This window comes from Mycteria americana, chromosome 17 (assembly GCF_035582795.1).
Source record: "Mycteria americana isolate JAX WOST 10 ecotype Jacksonville Zoo and Gardens chromosome 17, USCA_MyAme_1.0, whole genome shotgun sequence".
NCBI lineage: Eukaryota > Metazoa > Chordata > Aves > Ciconiiformes > Ciconiidae > Mycteria > Mycteria americana.
In genome coordinates, this window is record NC_134381.1 from 1,382,020 (window position 1) to 1,397,815 (window position 15,796).

Consider the following 15,796-nt stretch of genomic DNA (forward strand, 5'->3'; position numbering starts at 1 on the left):
AGGGGGTGTGGGGCAGGACAAGGCTGATCCCGGGCAGGGACGGTGCCCGGCGGGCCGGGATGGGGCTGAGCCCCTGGGTCAAGGGCCGTGCCCGGGGGGGCGGGAGCTGGGGCTGATCCCGGGGCAGGGCCAACGCCCGTGGCGGGGGCGCAGGACGGAGCCGAGCCCGGGGCAGGGGTAGACGCGGGACCCGCAGCACGGGGCCGGCCCCCCGCAGCCCGGCGGAGCCCGGTGTCCCGCCCGGGTGGGCCGGGGCGGCGGTGACTCAGCCGGGAGAGGCGGGCGAGGAGGAGGAGGCGGGGGAGGAGGAGCAGCAGGAGCCGCCGCAGCCGCCGCGGAGCCGCTCACCTGCCCCGCTCCGGCCCCGCCATGGCCCGCCGGGTCGCCGCCGTCCTCCTGCTTCTCGCCCTCGGCTGCCTCTTGGGCATCCTCCTGCTCTGCCTCGGCTCCGGGGACACGCGGGGCCCGCCGGGCTTCAAGGTGAGCGGGACCAGCACCGGGCACGGAGGGGACGGGGACAGCGGGCACCGGGGGGGACCTGGGCTCCTGGGGGCTGGGGGAACCGCAGTGGGCACCCCGACCTGCGGGATGCCCGGTGCGGGAGAGGCTCCGGCATCCAGGGGATCCCCAGAATCACGGGAGGCCACTGGGGCTGGGGGGTCCCCGAGCCGCGGGGTGGGGGCGCAGGGCTGCGCAGGGACGGGGCTGTCCCCGCCGCCGGGCCAGCAGCGAGCCCCGCCCGGCCGCGGGGACACCCGGCCACCCGTCCCCGGCACCTCAGACCTGCTCTTTGAGAGAGGGATCTGCTGGAGACGCTGAAAAGTAGCGGTGGCGTGTCTGGGTGCGGCCCCCCAGGCCAGAGCAGCCGTGTCAGCATCTGCTCCCGCGGCTCCATCCGGGGACGGGGCACCCCTGTGCACCCCAGCACGGCCCGGTATTCCTGGGCTCCAGCTGCATCGCCTGAGCCAGCGCTGCCGGATGAGAAATGCACTTCCCTGTGAAAACGAGCTGCTTTTATTTTCTTTTTCATTGTAAATTCAAATGGTGAAAGAAGTTCCCAAACAATTTCTTGTTGGCCAAGTCCCCCAGTTGACTCTTTTGCAGCCCAAGTCTTTTGTTTTAAAAAGGTCTTATTTTTTTCAGTGACAGACTGAGCTGTTCCGTGGGGAGCAGGCTCTTGTCCTGGAAAATGGTTCATCCAAAACCCCCTTTTTCTCATCCCAAGCAATTTTCTTGGAAACTTTCTGAGCCAGCCTGAATGCCAGACATGTTGCCTTCTCTCTGGGTTTGTCAGATGTAATGAAGATTAGCTTTAGAAAATGAGCTGGCTTAGCCAAGATGATATTTGCTGCTGTTAGTATAACTAGCAATGATTAACTCTTTCCCTGTGACACCTTTCTTTGCCACCCATTGCTACATGCTGGGGCATATTGAGCAGTGCCAGTAGCTGGTTTCAAAACGGATTTTGTCTCTTTGGACATGGGGGAATTAGACGGATCAGTGTTGAGACCTCCATGTGCAGCACTTGGGTCAGCCTGGGAAGCCTTTTCTCCTCCTGGTTCCAAGCTGGAGCTTTGCTTTTAAGCCAGATGCATTCCCAGAAATTTAATTTTTGAGCTTTTTTGTGCTTTTTCTCTCTCTGGGTGGTAGCACCTTCCAGTCTGCAGGCAGCGCTGCAGTTTGGGGCTGAGCGTCCCTGAACACTCACATGGGTCCTGGCCTTGCTCTGCCTGAGGCTGCACCGCCCGGCCCCGGGGACTTGGGGTCTTGTGCTGTTCCTGGATGTGCCAAGCGCGCGTGAGGTCCAGCACAGTGCGTGCAGTGAGGCGCTGCCTGCCGGAGCTCAGCACCAGTGTCATGGCAGTGCCTGTTCCTGTGGGGCTGGTGCCAGGCAGGCACCGAGGGGTTTGCTTTTGCACAAAGCTCAGGGCTGTTTTGGGAATGCAAAGCTTTGTCTTAGTCTAACTCAGCCCAAAATGTGCAGACACGATTTAGAGGAAGTTGGTCCTGCTGTGCGGGACCCCGGGCACGTCCTCCCCACCTGCAAGGGCAAGACATGGTCCTTGCTGGCTCAGTCCACGTTAGCAGCAGCTGCTGGGTGATAGCGCTGTTCACTGCTGAGCTATGGCTCCATGTCCTCCCTTTCCAGCTCCTTTGCTTGGAATCTAGCCCTAAAAATACCCCAGATTAGTTATCCTGCTGCTGGAGGGACTGATCCTGGGAGCACAGTGTTCCCCTTCCCTCCCCAGTCCGCAGCAGGGCTTACGGCACCACCGCCTGATGGCTTGGAGCTGCTGTCTTTTGACAACTTTTTCTTTCTTTTGGCAAATCTCTTCACTGGCTGTTACAAAGGCTGCCATGCTCTTCTCCTGTCTGCTGTCCCAGGCAAGCTGTGGCTCCCATGGTGGGAAGGAAACCTGTCGTAACCCACCGCAGACCTGGGGGCCCCATGGGTCTCGCCACCCTCAGGGGAGGTGGGATGTTGTGGGGCTGGGCTGAACCCCCACTGCACTGTAGGGCCGCCTGGAGAGCCTGTGGGGTGGGGGGCTGGAGGCCCAGGCATGGCCGTGGCGCATGGTGCCGGGCTACAGCAAGTTGGGCAGTTCTCAGTGTCCCCCTCCACCTCCTTCCCTGGGGTGTGGGATATTTCTGGGATGTTTCATGCACTCACCAGGAGACCTGAGCCCTACTCATGTCTTCACTGCCTGGTGACCTTTGGGGACATCCCTCCCTCTGTGTCCCCTCTGCAGGGGCTTCAGGACTGAGCAGCCCTGGCTTGAGCTGGGCTGAGCGGTGCTGCAGTGGGGCAGAGCCCACGGGGCCACAGGTGGCCCAGGAGGCAGTGGGGCCAGGGGCGGCACAGGGACACTGTCCCAGTGTGGGGCCACACTGGGGACCCCTGTCCCCCGCAGCCCTGTGGCATCACCAGGATCTGGTCAGGGGATCCTGTTGTTAGAAAAATCCATCATCCCTGTGCCACTAGGAGACGCTTGGGTTGGGGACTGTCCCACAGGCTGGGGCCAGGGCCACGAATACATGTGCAAGGCCCCACCAAGCCCTGGGGTGCCAGCAGCCGAGCATGCTGGGGCAGATGAGAGGGATGACGGGAGCCAGGCGCCAGCATGGGAGCATGCCAGGGCATCCTTGTGTTCCTCCAGCCCTCGTTTCCAGCCCACTCGTTGGCAGGCACAGGACACCTTGGCTGGAAGAGCTAAGGGCAGTGCTTACGCTGCAAATCACTAATGTGATGGGCTTTCAGCCGGGTTTCTCCCTCCAGGGGCTTCCTGTCTGCGGGGCCCCTGCAGACAACCCGCCTGTGCCTCCCACGCGGTTGCAAGCCCACAGCTCGGCCACCACTTGAGCCCTCACAGCAGCTCGCTCTGCACTGGGTGATGCAGTGGCTCCGATGCCCAGGCACAGAGGCTGGGACAGGGACAGGGGCTGGGACAAGGGCTGGCACCATCGCAGCCCCACTGTGGGTGACCCCATCCCCGATTCCCATGCGGGTGCTGGAGATGTGTGTGTACCGCTGGGTCTGGAGGAGGGGACAGGACCTCTCCTGCATCCCTGGGGACCCTCTTGGCCGTCCAGCTCTGCCTCGGCCCCTTCGTGCACACACGCCTGTGCACATGGCTTCCACCCCTGCTCACTGCCACCAGCACCACCGGGGAGGACGGCTCCTCCACGGGGACAGGCTGGGGTGCAAAACCCTGTGTCCCCCTGGGAGCGGGGCAGAGGGGGCTGGTGCAAGGCTCTGGCAGCTTCTCTCATGCCAGGGCGGCCAGGGAGTGAGCTGTGGCGTCGGTGGCTGGCTGGGCGCCGGGCACTCCCTGCAGCTGGCAGCACCCACCGTGCTGTGGCAGCTCATGTTGCCGCATGTTGTTACCTTGGCCGGGCCTGAGCGCTGCTGCTGTCACTGCTGGGGCCAGGCCACCACTGGTCAGGAGGGTCCCACAGGCCATCCCTCGTCCACGAGTCCTGCGGCTGCTGCCCATCTTTGCCACCCTGCACCTGGGAGTGATGGGCTCTGCCTGCCCAGACACCAGGATCTGAGAGGAGAGACTCCCACCCCGACCCACAGGTGTTGGCAGCAAAGGGCACTGGGGTGCCCCTGCATGGGGCAGCTGGTTCTGCAACCTGCCCCGGCGGTGTCACTGTCACCCCAAACATGACACCTCCACATGGGGCTTGCGCTGGGTGTGGGGTTGGTGCTGCCTCTTGCTGCCAGCTGCCCTGTGTGGGTGGCAGAGCTGCAGTTGCAGCCATGTGTACTCTGCTTCCCTGGGCTTGAGCAGGTAGCATGGCTGCCCCAGGCATGCACACACCCACATGTGTGCCCAGAGGGGCGCACACTTGCATGCATGCCCATGCACACCCACCTAAGTGCATGTATGCAGAGACACACATGCACCCATGTGCACACAAACACATCGGCACACCTATGTGCATGTACGCCCCACCCATGCACACCCATGTGCATGCACCTCCCCACGCACCTACACACCTATGTTTGCACACGTGCATATGTCCATGCACACGCACCCCCATGTGCACACCTGCAGGCACGCACACCACATGCACACCGCATGCGTGCACATCCATGCACATGTGCACCTAACGTGTGCACCCCACGTGTGCAAACCCCCCACCTATGCAACCCCACACGTGCACCCCTGTGCCAGCTCTCTGTGGGGCTGGAAGCAGGTTCCAGCCGAGCCAGCCCTGGCAAAGGCAGGAGGAAACCCCTTGAACCAGGTTTCCTCCTGCCCCAGGTGCATGGGGCTTCCCCTGCACCCCCCCTGGATCCCGCTATGTGTCCAAGCTCACGTGGCCATGTCCATTCCTGTCACGGGGTCCGCCGTGCTGTCCCCATCCCTGGTGCGTAGCACAGGTTGTCCCCAGTGCTGCAGGTCATCCTTGCTGTCTCCAGCTCCAGCATTTCTTAGCCCCTGCCACCCTGTATCCCTGTCTCCAGCCTCGTCCCCCTCTGCAGGCTGCAGCTCCTCCCGTGTCATCCTGGGGCTGGAAACCACTCCCGGGGTCCCGGCTGTGCTCAGCCTCGGGTTTGGGGCTAACTTGTCAATGCTTTCCCTTTGGGGACAGCGTTGTCACGCTGCTAATGCTAATGTCACTCTGGGTGATATCTGGGGTGGCACGGAGGTGGTGTGGTGCCCTGCGAGGACACCGGGGACATCTGCATAGTGGCCACAAGGCTCGTGAGCACACACGTGGCAGAGGTGAGCAGGGGGTCTGCTGGGGTTGGACACTCCCTGGGGACCCCTCACAGGGATGCCAGCACCCACTTGCAAGGGCTGGGACAGTAAAGGGGACGTGCTGAGAGGACCATGGGGTGGGAGCCGATGGTGACATGTCAGCGGGCATCCCCTGGGACAGGCAGCTTCGCTGGGGCAGACTCAGCATCCTTTATTGCTTGTGCTTGTGCCTGGTAGGTGATTGCCCATCCGGGGGTGCAGGGGGTGCCCACAGGGCTCCAGGGTGGGCAAGCGAGGCAGAGGGTGCTATGGAGAGGAGGGACTGGGGGATACTCAGTGCTGGGGGTGTATGGCCCGTGGCACGCTGGGCAGAGGAGGGGGCTGAGAGCCCCCCGAGGATGCTTGGGGCACCAACCCCGAGCACCCAACCCAGAAAGGGCCCAAACTGGGGGTCCTGCTCCCCAGCTTTGTCCTTTGGAGCAGCAGCTGAGCGGGGGTAGGCTGTCAGAGCCCCCCTCCTCCTCTCTGTAGCGTTCAGCATCGCGGGGAGCTGCTCCCCCACACTAGTGCCATGACACACCTGCCCAGTCTGGTTGCAGATGGGGATTCTCTGCTGGCTCATAGCTTTTGGCCCAGGGCATGTGGCAAGCCACTGACAGTTAACGGGAGCCAGGGGAGGTTGGGGGGCATCACCCATTGGAAATGGTTGCCTGGGGGAGCAGGGGGTACTGCTGGTGTGGTACCATGGGTTCATGTGGGAATGGGGGTTGCCTATAAGCAGGGACCCCACGTGTCCCTGCCCATGCACTGACACTTTATTTCTGCTGCCTGAGCTGGCCAAAACCCAACCCTGCAGTCACCCAGGCTGGAGCCCGCTCTGCGGCTGGTGGGGACAGGGATGGGGACAGGGGTGGGACCAGGGGCACCCATGAGGCAGGGCTGGGGTGGGTCCCGGGTGCTGGGCAGGGACAAGAGCTGCCTGCCCCAGCTCTGGGGCTCCACCCGGGTCCGGGCAGGGCAGGCAGCAGACAGAGCCTTTGTACAAGCCAGGTTTAAGCCTTAAGTGGCTTCACCCCAGAGATGCTCAGCTGCTTCTCCGCCCCAGACTCGAAGCCTCCTCTCTGGCAGTGAAGCAGCTCCGGTGGGGGCATGGAGGGGACCAGCGTGGGCGGCCCCGAGCCCACGGGTGGCGGGGGGTGAGGCAGGGGGGTCCGCCTGGGGGGGGCTGAAGGCAGCATGGGACGGCCCCTCCCCGGGAGCTGGGTAACCTTGTTTGGCAGGAGAGAGCAGGGTTATTTATAGCCGGAGAATGGCCGAGCCATACAAGGGCAGGAGGGACGAGGTGCCTGGCTGCCCTTCTTTGGTGAGCTGCATCCCTGAGGGGCCACTCCCAGGTGTCGTCGTCGTTGTCCTGCTGGTCCCAGGGACCCCCAGGGCTCAGCACAGATGCCGGCTGGCCAGGAGCGATGCTGCGGGGAGACGGAGCAAGCAGGGAGGGGACGGAGGGATGGACAGCCTCCCGGTCTGTGCTCGAGGCAACAAGGGAGTTCCCATGCTCAAAAAGCTGGACTCCCTCTGCTGTGCCAAGCAGCATCCTAGGGCGGCCGGTGTCCCTGGCTGGGGAGAGCACCCGCTCCCAGCCGCATCCTGGGCAGGGCCCAGTGCAGGCAGATGTGGGCAAGACCATGCCCTTGCTGGGCTGAGCAGCGCTCGCCTCTGCCAGACGATGCTGCTGGAGCTGCCGGGCAGGGAACTGCCAGGGCAGGACCGGCCGTGCATGGCAGGTCATTGAGCCCCAGTGCCTTCCCTCGGGATGGCCTGGGGCAGCTGGGGGGTGTCCTGCCTCCGGCCTGACCCGCTGCCTCCCCCCCCGCAGTATGGCATCGTGCTGGACGCCGGGTCCTCCCACACGGCCATGTTCGTCTACAAGTGGCCTGCAGACAAGGAGAACGACACCGGGGTGGTCAGCGAGCACAGCATGTGTGATGTGGAGGGTAAGGGCTGTCCCAGTTCCCGCAGGCCGGTGGCTGGTGGCAGGGTCTGTCACGTCCCCTGTGGGCAGGGTACCATGGCAGTGCGAATGCCCCTGCCGTGCCCAGCTGCCTCCCTGTGACCAGCGCAGTGAAGTGTTATAAGGGGTCCAGCTCTGTTTCCAAAACCTCCCCATCTCCCCCCAAGGCTTACGGCCATGCATGCCTGTGGTTTATCTTTTCCTGGCATGCGTTGACCCACCAGGAAACAATTCAGCTCCCTGCCTAGCCCAGCAAGGAGTGAGGGATGGTTTTCCACTCTCCATTTAAGCAACCTTTCCCCCGCTGTCAGCCGGTGGGGGATGCGGCATTGGCAGGGAGATATGGCTGGACTCTGGATGGCTCCATGCCCACAGAAACCTGCAGCACCTGCCTTTTGAACAGCCTGGGAGGGGCAAAGCTGCCCACCAAGCATCTTCCCACCCCCTGCAAGGAGCAATGCTGTTTCCTCTTCGCAGGTCCCGGCATCTCCAGCTACAGCTCCAACCCTCCAGCTGCTGGGACAAGCTTGGTGCACTGCCTGAACCAGGCTCTGAGAGATGTGCCCAAGGAGAAGCATGTGGGCACCCCGCTCTACCTGGGCGCCACGGCCGGCATGCGCCTGCTCAAGTGAGTGCTTGCTCTTGCCATGCTCTTGCCGTGCCGTGCCTGCCTGGCCTCAAACGCTGCCTGGGAGGCCCTACCATGCCACCCTGCTGTCTCGCCACCCATGGTAGGGGTGGAGATGGTGAAGGACAGCTGTGATGTCTCCCCTTTGCCAGGCAAAGCTCCTAACCCTCCCAGATGCCCAGCTCCATGTCCCTTGCAGAGGTGGTCCTGCCTTTCAGAGCAGGAGATGCTCTGTAGGGCACAGCCAGCACATCCCTGGCTGAAAAGGGGCTGGTGTGAGGCCAGCACTGGGATAACCCACCCAGTCTTTTTGGCTAGCCAGGAGGAAAGTCCCCCTGCACCCATTGCAGCCTGATGGGACACAGTGAGAATAATTACCCCCCGAAAACCACACAGAAGATGGAGTCATACCCCCCTCGCCCAGCCACAGGGTATGGCTCAGGAGGAGGGAGCACACCTCCATCCCTGCCGCCTGCCTCCTTCTCCTGCAGAGACAAGGGGAATTAGCTGGGGTTTTTTGGGGGACATCCCTACAGATACCCAGGTGAGGACCCGCCTGCCTCCTGTCCCATGTGGGGCCCCGAGGGCTGTGTGGGCAGCGGGGACTCCACTCGCGGCACCCTGGCCGCTCTGCCACTCTGCCCTCTTGCCTGGCCCACAGCATCGCGAACCTGCAGGCTTCGGACGCCGTCCTCAGTGCTGTGGCAGCCACACTGAAGTCATACCCCTTCAATTTCCGGGGGGCAAAGATCCTGTCGGGGGAAGAGGAAGGGGTTTTTGGCTGGGTGACTGCAAACTACCTCCTGGAGAACTTCATCAAGGTGGGCAGGGGAGCGCGGCTCCCACCGGGGACAGCTGTGGTGGCCAGGCTGTCCTGCAGCTCATCACATCCTTATGCCTGCTCTTGTCTTCCTTGCTCAGCGTGGGTGGCTTGGGGAATGGATCCAGCCCCAGAAGAAGACCCTGGGGGCCATGGACTTTGGGGGCGCTTCCACACAGATCACCTTTGAAACCAGGGACATCATTGAAGACCCCAGAAATGAGGTGATGCTGAAGCTCTATGGCCAGGTGTACAAAGTGTACACCCACAGCTTCCTCTGCTACGGAAGGGACCAGGTCCTCAAGAGGCTGCTCTCAAAGCTCCTCCAGGTACCAGCACGTGCTTGATGGGGATGCTGGCTGTCATCGCCCTGCGGTTGCCCCCTCACCCTGGTGTTTATATAGGGGTGTTCCCCAGCCCTGGCTCTAGGACAGCCCTGCAGGGCCGGCTTCACACCTTTCCCAGCCAGCTCTTGGGTTTTGCCCCCGACCTGCTCCGATGGTCCCAAGGCTTCCTCCCACCCTCTCCATAAGGTGTTGCACCCCTCGGCCAGAGCCAAGACTTTCCAAGTCATCTCAAGATGCTTGTGGCAACTGCCAGCTCTGCATCCTGCTGCCCAAGCTCCTCCACATCTCCCCAGCAGGGAGGTGGAGGCAGGCAGGCAGCGGTGCTGGGGCTGCCGTGCAGCACCAGGAGAGCCGAGGCTATGGCACGGCTCATGCGTCCCATGTGTCACTTCTCCGGCAGGCTGAGAGCTACCAAGCAACCGTCCCCCATCCCTGCTGGCCCACGGGCTACCATAAGAGGCTGTCGCTGAGCAGTGTCTATGACAGCCCCTGCACAGAAAAGGAGAGGCCAAGCCTTGCCCTCAACACCACTGTCACCATGGTTGGCACCGGGAACGGGAGCCTCTGTGCTCTGCACGTCAGCAAGCTCTTCAACTTCACCACCTGCTCCTTCTCCCGCTGCTCCTTTGATGGCATTTTCCAGCCGGAGGTTTCGGGAAACTTCATCGTAAGTCCTGGCATGGAGCAGGGTGGTGGCTTGGCTGCTGGGTGGGCAGGTGTCCCCAGCCCCCCAGCATCATATGATGGCAAAGCCAAGACCCCCGGCTCTGCAAGGGCGGTTGCTTGTGCCCACCATGCTGGTCAGAGCAACTGTTTGTGGCGAGGGGGTTTGCTCCCAGCCTGTCCCGCAGCTGCTTCCTTTCCTCCATCAGGCCTTCTCTGCCTTCTTCTACACGGTCGACTTCATCCAGACAGTGATGGGGAGACCCGTGCGCTTGCCGAGCGACCTGAAGGATGCAGCCAAGACCATCTGTGCCACCAGCTGGAGTGAGGTGGGCTCTTCAGGCATGGTGGGGAGGAGAGGGCTGCTTCGTGTGGGGCATTACCTGGGCTCTGAGAGCAGCCCTTGGAGGGGGCTGGGTGTTCTGGCACCCATGGAGTAGGGGGAGGGTGGGTGACAGCTCCCACATGGAACCAGGAGAGGCTCAGGTGGGTATGGGCAGCACCTTGGCCAGCCAGATGTGACCACCCAGAGCTTCAGGCCACAGAAACAAAGCCTGGACCCTGCTGGCTTGACCCCTTTTCTCTGTCCCTCCTTGCATCCCACCCAGCTACTCCAGAAAGCCCCCAAGCTGGAGAAGAGGCTGTCGGATTACTGCGCTGTCAGCACATTCATTTATTTGCTCACCACCAAAGGCTACAACTTCAACAACCATTCCTTCCCCAACATCGCCTTCCAGAAGAAGGTGGGTAACACCAGAGCACATACTCATGCCATGGTATCTGTTTGAAGTGAGGCCAAAAAGCCCTGCAGGAGAGATGATTCCACACAAAGAAAAAGCCAAGCAGTGTGAGGGAAGATCTCAGGGAACAGGGGCAGGATGGAACTCCCAGTTTTTGGGTGGATCTTCTGGGAGATGGAAAAAAAAAATGAGCTGAGCTGACTGTAGGGTGGCCATGGAGTCAGGTCCTCCAGTCCCTCCTTGGCCCTCAGGACACTGTCTCAAACAACTCTTTGCTCAGGCTTGTTGGGAAATTATATCTCAGGGCAGGATCCCACCTTTGCCAAGTGCCCTCAACTGCACGAGCCATGGGATGGGCAGTGAGATCAGGACTGGCCTGAGCAGATGAGATCCTGCTCCCATCGGATGAGCCCAGCTCAGCACAGGGTGGTTACTGCTTCAGCCCTGGACTGGCTGGACCCATGGGCGAGCGAGGGCTCAGGGTGCCGTGGACTCCCCCACACCCCTCTCCTCCATTGGGCTGACACTGAGGTGGTCCCTGGAAGGTCTCCTGAGGCCCATGGAGCTGGGTTGATTGGGGTGGTGACCATGCCATGCTGTTTCCACAGGCAGGAGAAACCTCCATCGGCTGGGCCCTGGGCTACATGCTGAACCTCACCAACATGATCCCAGCGGAGAAGCCCTCTTCCCACAAAAGCATGCTGTACAACTACTGGGTCATCCTCATCCTGCTCTTTGTGGTCATCACCCTGATGTCTCTGGTGACTGCTGTCTGCCTGCTCCGGCGCAGCAAGTCCAGCACAATCTAACGGCAGGGACAGGGTGGGCCTTGTCTGCAGGACCCAGCACCATCCTTCCTGTTGGAGTCTCCATGGCCTGAACACTTGGGATGTGGCAAGACCTGACGCTGCCTGTCCCAGAAGGAAAGCTGTCCCTTTTTGCCCTCCCCTTGCTTTCAAGCTACAGAAAGGGGGGGACAGGAGAGGACTGCTAGCCCTGCAGGAGAATCGCTTAAGGGTTTCCCAGTGCTACTCAGGGATGGACCCTGGAGCAGGCTCGGGATTTGGACATTTAGACCTGGGGCATCTTTCTGCCACCAGACCTGAGCTGGACTGGGCCAGTAAGTCCAGACAACAGCAGGATTTATTCTCATGTGCATGGGGTGGGTGGGGAGTATTACTTACACTAGTTCTTATAGCTGATGTCTCTAGCCTGTCCCCTGGGGAATGCACTTTCTGGCCAATGCACAAACCCCGCTGACCTTTCTGAGGGCCAGATCTTGGCCTGGACTTCCACCAGCCTCAGCACAGGGGCTGGGTAGGGCTTAGCAACAACCAGACATGGGGAGTAGGCAGCTTCCCAGGTCCCACTTCAGCAACCAGACGTGGTGCCTTCCCCATTCCCGTGGTTCCTAAGCCAGACTTGCCTTTGCCACAGCCAGAGCCTCCTCCGTCCCCCCGGCAATGGCATAAAACGTCCCCGTGGCTCCCTGGTGCGTGGCCATGCCAGTGTGGAGGGGATGGGCTCGCTGCAGGAGTGGGGCTTTGCACTGCTTTAGGATTTGAGCCCTGCATCACCCCACGCCAGGCAGCTGGGATGATGCAACTTCATTTCCAATTGAGTAAGAACAGGGACATGCAAACATGCAGGAAGTTTGGTTTCGTTTGGCTGGGTTTTTTTATAATCAGAAATAAATCTTTGTAACCACTCCTGTGGCTCTGTGGCTCTTGATCAGCAAGAGGCTGATCAAGCCTGGCTGTTCCGCAGGGGTAGAGCCACTTACGGGGTCTACTCAGACACAGCCACAGGTCAGGCTCTGCTTGAAGGTCTCAATCCCTTGCAGCCTGCCCGCTGCTGAGACACTATCATGTCTTCGTATGCTCTACCAGCCTGGAGAAGCACCCAGGATAGACCAAGGTGAGCTTGAAACCGTGTCCAGGCTCAGGCCCACCTGGACACGGAAGAGTTTCAACCAGCCACGGTTGCAAAGTTGACATTTCCCAAGTGCTAGAGGTCCAGTCACCCCAAAGGTGTGAGCAGGCAGCGTTCAAGCTGACGCTGCCCCATGCACTCACCGCTGCGCAAGGAAAAAAACACATAGGGAGTCTCTGCTCCCAGGGGACCGGGTCTGGTACCCAAGCAGGGCAGGAGACCAGCCTGCAGGGTTGGCAATTTGTTCGTGCAGTCGCTGGCAGCTCAGAACCACCACGGTATGCATCCAGCCGCCGGGCAGCTGCGCGAGGCCAGTCCCAACTCGTCAAGCCCATCTGGAAAGAGCCTCCCGCCCCGCCGCGTTCCTCTGCATGCCCCAGGAGAGGAGCAGCTTCAGCGGGAGTTGCGGTTTCTTGCTGCCCTCCTTGCTCTTGCACGTATCGTGAGCTCAGCTGCCCGCTCCGGCTGAGCTCCCGGTAAACTGTGCTTGGCTTAACCTGCCTGTTCCCCGCAACCACTTTGCTTTTAGCTGTTCTGGTGGCCGCTCCCCATCTCCCTGCACAGGCCAAGCGTGATGCCACTTCAGATGATGTTCTGAGCCCCCAAACGCAGTTTCATCCCCGGGCCCCTCGTCTCCCCAGCGCAGGGACTCCCTCCCGTGGCGAGGCTCGGGGACTGTGTCCAGTCCTGACACGGAAGGAGGCATTTCTGGTCTCTGAAGCCGAAACGCTGCTGCTCTGCTCTAGGAAACCAGCTAGCTTCTAGAACCCAGGCTGGGTTTCCCCTTCTAAGAAATCCAGCTGCAGTGGAATCAGAGCTGGACATCCACCAAGAGCAGCCGGTTTGCCCTAGTCATGACTTCCAAGTTTGCTATTAGGAAAAAATGAAGCAAAAGAGGCTTCTTAATCTTCCCACATGCCTCTAATCCCACAGGTGGGATTCAAGACAGTACCATTCCCTTGCTGGCTGGCTACAGATCTGGATGGAGAGTCTGGGACTGGCCAGGTGACATGCCCCAAGAGCAAGGTCGGCACTGCACAGAGGTGCTCTGGGCATGTGTGCACCCTCTTTGTGGGGGCAGAGAGGACAGGCCCAGTGGCTATGCAGCTGCAGGGCTCAGCTCAGCTCCATTTGGGCAGGTGAGAAAAGCCTTGCTGCTACAGGGGCAGGAACACCGTGACTGGCTAGGCTCAAGAAACAGAGAGCACACGGCAACAGCTCTGCCCCCTCACAGCTTAGCCTAGACCCGTCTGTGCCTGCAGTCACTTCACAGCCCTGTTCTATTGGATTGCGGGTGCTGTGGCCTCAGAGGGACCAGAGCTCTCTGCTCCAACGTTTACTGCAGGGGCTGCCTCAGGGTGACATTTACCACCTGCACCCCAGCTCTTCCTGTCCCACCATGAGCCTTCGCTTCGTCCACAACATGCGCTTTCAGCTCTTGACTTTTATTGTACCCCCCCATGTGCAATGTTCAGAGGCCACCTGGGAGGCAGCAAGCCCTACGGTGCCTCCACCACACTCTCTCACTGCAGGATGGACTCATCCGAGTTCCCGGGCAGTGCCACAGAGCACACCAGTCTCGCAGGTAGCACAGGCACAGGCAGGCTGAGCAGGTAGGAAGGGGTGAAGCAGGACACGGGCACAGTGCGCTGTGCTCTGCTGGCTACTCCACAACGTCCCCGTACTTGTTCCTCCTCACCAGCGGTGCCGTGCTCTCTCCATCCTCTGGGCTGGGCAGATTCTCTGCAACAGAAAGAACAAGCTCCCTGGACCCCTAACTATCCTGGCATGTTTGCCAGGGGCGGGCAGAGAGCCACAGAGCCCTGGTGAAGCATTTAAAGCCTCTTCAGCTAGGCCCAGCTTTGGGAGCTCAAGGTACCAGTGGGAGAAAGCAGCAAGCAGCCATGGGAACCGCCCAGCAGCAGCTGTCCTGGTGCCCCTCCACTCTGCCCACCATACAGAGCAACCGAGGTGTGGAGGGGTTTACTGCCTCCCTCCATCCCCTACCTTTTTCTTCCTCTTCCAGCAAACAAGCCCTTCATGTTGGCTTTCGTGAATCCACAAGGCAGGCAGGGCAGCAGGCAGAAGTGAGCGCTCCCACCCCATGCTGCCAGCCCTGCTCCGGTACCTGCAGCACAGGTGGTGGGCCCAGAGCACAGAGGGACACGGTAGCCATGAGACCAGGCAGGGAGCTCCGGCCACCCTAGCACTGCTGCCACCCCAGACGCCTGCTCCCATCCCTTGGCTGTGGGGTGCCAGTGTGGGACTTATATGGGGATTTTGGCAACGACACAGTCATCAGCTTAATTACGAGGTGGGAAGAGCAAATTGTTGCAGCAGGGAAGAACCAGGCAGGACAAGCCCAGGGAAAGCAGTAGGGAGGGATGTGAACGTACCTGCGGGCTGGGACACCCTACCAGCCACGGCAAGCTCCTGTGGGGACTTGCCTGTCTCTAGGTAAATCCAGAAGTCGGAGCATTTCTGCGTCTCAGCTCTGGTTACCACGTAGCTGGCGAGGGACCCTGCGGCTGGAGAGACCAAGATGCTCCCAAGAGTGCCGGCAGCAAGAGCATTTGCTAAGGGCAGTGGTGGGGAAAGGGCCTGCCAGCTTCTGAGCTGCTGCAGCTGCCTGCGAGCCATCCCTGAGCCCCCCAGGGCCTGTCACGTTGTGACAGGAGCCAGGGGAGAAAATCCCCCACGCTAAGGGCAAACAGCCCTTCTGCCTGCAACATGGCCCTGCTCCTGCTGCTACCCCGCCCGAGCGGATCCCGCAGGCTTGCCTGGGCACGGGCAGGGCCGGGCAGGGCCGGGCAGGACACTCACCGCCGGCCAGCAGCAGGCTCCACTGCAGGCTGTACGGCAGCTTCTTGTTCACCAGCTTCTGCACGGCGAAGGCGGCTCCGCTGCCTGCCAAAACCCGGCGGCCGGGCGGCGTTACCGGCCACGGCCCGCGCCCGGGCCGTCCCCACCGCTGCCCGCAGCCCCCGGGGAGCGGCCGAGGGGAGCCGGAGGACACCGGGGGGAGCCGGGCCAGGCCGTACCTGCCAGGAAGGTGCCGATTCCCTTCATGAAGGCGTGGGACTGGCAGGCCGCGTACTGCTGCAGCGCCTGTGGAGACACGCTCAGCGCGGGGCGCCGGCTCCGGCCCCGCCGGCCCCCGGTGCCCGCCCCGCCCCCAGCTCCCTCAGCCCCGGCCCCGCCGGCCCCCGGTCCCCTCAGCCCCAACCCCGGCAGGGCGCACCGGGTGCTTGGCGGCCACGCTGTCCTCCACCCGCCGCAGCCCCAGGTTGACCATGGCGGGGCTGGCGGCTCCGGTGCCGGGAGGGCCTCAGCCCTCGCCCGCCCCTTCCGGCGCTGCCGCCATGGCGGAGCCGGCCGGGCCCTTCCACCTGCTGCAGGCCGGGCCGGGCCGGTACCTCTGTTACTGCGGCCCCGGCGGCAC

The 15,796-nt window shown here is 61.9% G+C and overlaps 2 protein-coding genes across 3 annotated transcripts; one reads left to right on the forward strand and one right to left on the reverse strand.

The window, feature by feature from the left end:
• The first annotated feature begins 299 nt into the window (after window positions 1-299).
• ENTPD2 (ectonucleoside triphosphate diphosphohydrolase 2) lies at window positions 300-11,668 on the forward strand. Its single transcript, XM_075519673.1, has 9 exons — window positions 300-480; window positions 7,090-7,207; window positions 7,702-7,852; window positions 8,514-8,673; window positions 8,774-9,001; window positions 9,420-9,686; window positions 9,892-10,011; window positions 10,291-10,425; window positions 11,031-11,668. The coding sequence occupies exons 1-9, from the start codon at window positions 370-372 to the stop codon at window positions 11,229-11,231; spliced, it is 1,491 nt and encodes a 496-aa protein (XP_075375788.1). The 5' UTR covers window positions 300-369; the 3' UTR covers window positions 11,232-11,668.
• A 2,110-nt stretch (window positions 11,669-13,778) lies between these two features.
• TMEM141 (transmembrane protein 141) lies at window positions 13,779-15,752 on the reverse strand. Of its 2 annotated transcripts, none has more exons than XM_075519675.1 (5): window positions 15,596-15,752; window positions 15,396-15,462; window positions 15,178-15,261; window positions 14,751-14,876; window positions 13,779-14,097 (listed from the first exon to the last, which is right to left on the reverse strand). In XM_075519675.1, exons 1-5 carry the CDS (start codon window positions 15,647-15,649, stop codon window positions 14,018-14,020), a joined length of 411 nt encoding a protein of 136 aa, XP_075375790.1. In that variant the 5' UTR covers window positions 15,650-15,752; the 3' UTR covers window positions 13,779-14,017. The 2 variants fall into 2 exon arrangements, with proteins under 2 accessions (XP_075375790.1, XP_075375789.1); XM_075519674.1 differs by having other exon boundaries at window positions 14,751-14,882; window positions 15,596-15,751.
• Window positions 15,753-15,796: the final 44 nt, after the last annotated feature.

Coding starts and splice junctions, on each gene's coding strand:
- ENTPD2 (XM_075519673.1), top strand. CDS start 370: ATGGCCCGCCGGGTCGCCGCCGTCCTCCTGCTTCTCGCCCTCGGCTGC. Junction 9,687..9,891: donor AGGTTTCGGGAAACTTCATC/GTAAGTCCTGGC, acceptor TTCCTCCATCAG/GCCTTCTCTGCCTTCTTCTA. Junction 10,012..10,290: donor GTGCCACCAGCTGGAGTGAG/GTGGGCTCTTCA, acceptor CATCCCACCCAG/CTACTCCAGAAAGCCCCCAA.
- TMEM141 (XM_075519674.1), bottom strand. CDS start 15,649: ATGGTCAACCTGGGGCTGCGGCGGGTGGAGGACAGCGTGGCCGCCAAG. Junction 15,463..15,595: donor GCGTGGCCGCCAAGCACCCG/GTGCGCCCTGCC, acceptor GTGTCTCCACAG/GCGCTGCAGCAGTACGCGGC. Junction 14,883..15,177: donor GAGCCTGCTGCTGGCCGGCG/GTGAGTGTCCTG, acceptor TGGTCTCTCCAG/CCGCAGGGTCCCTCGCCAGC.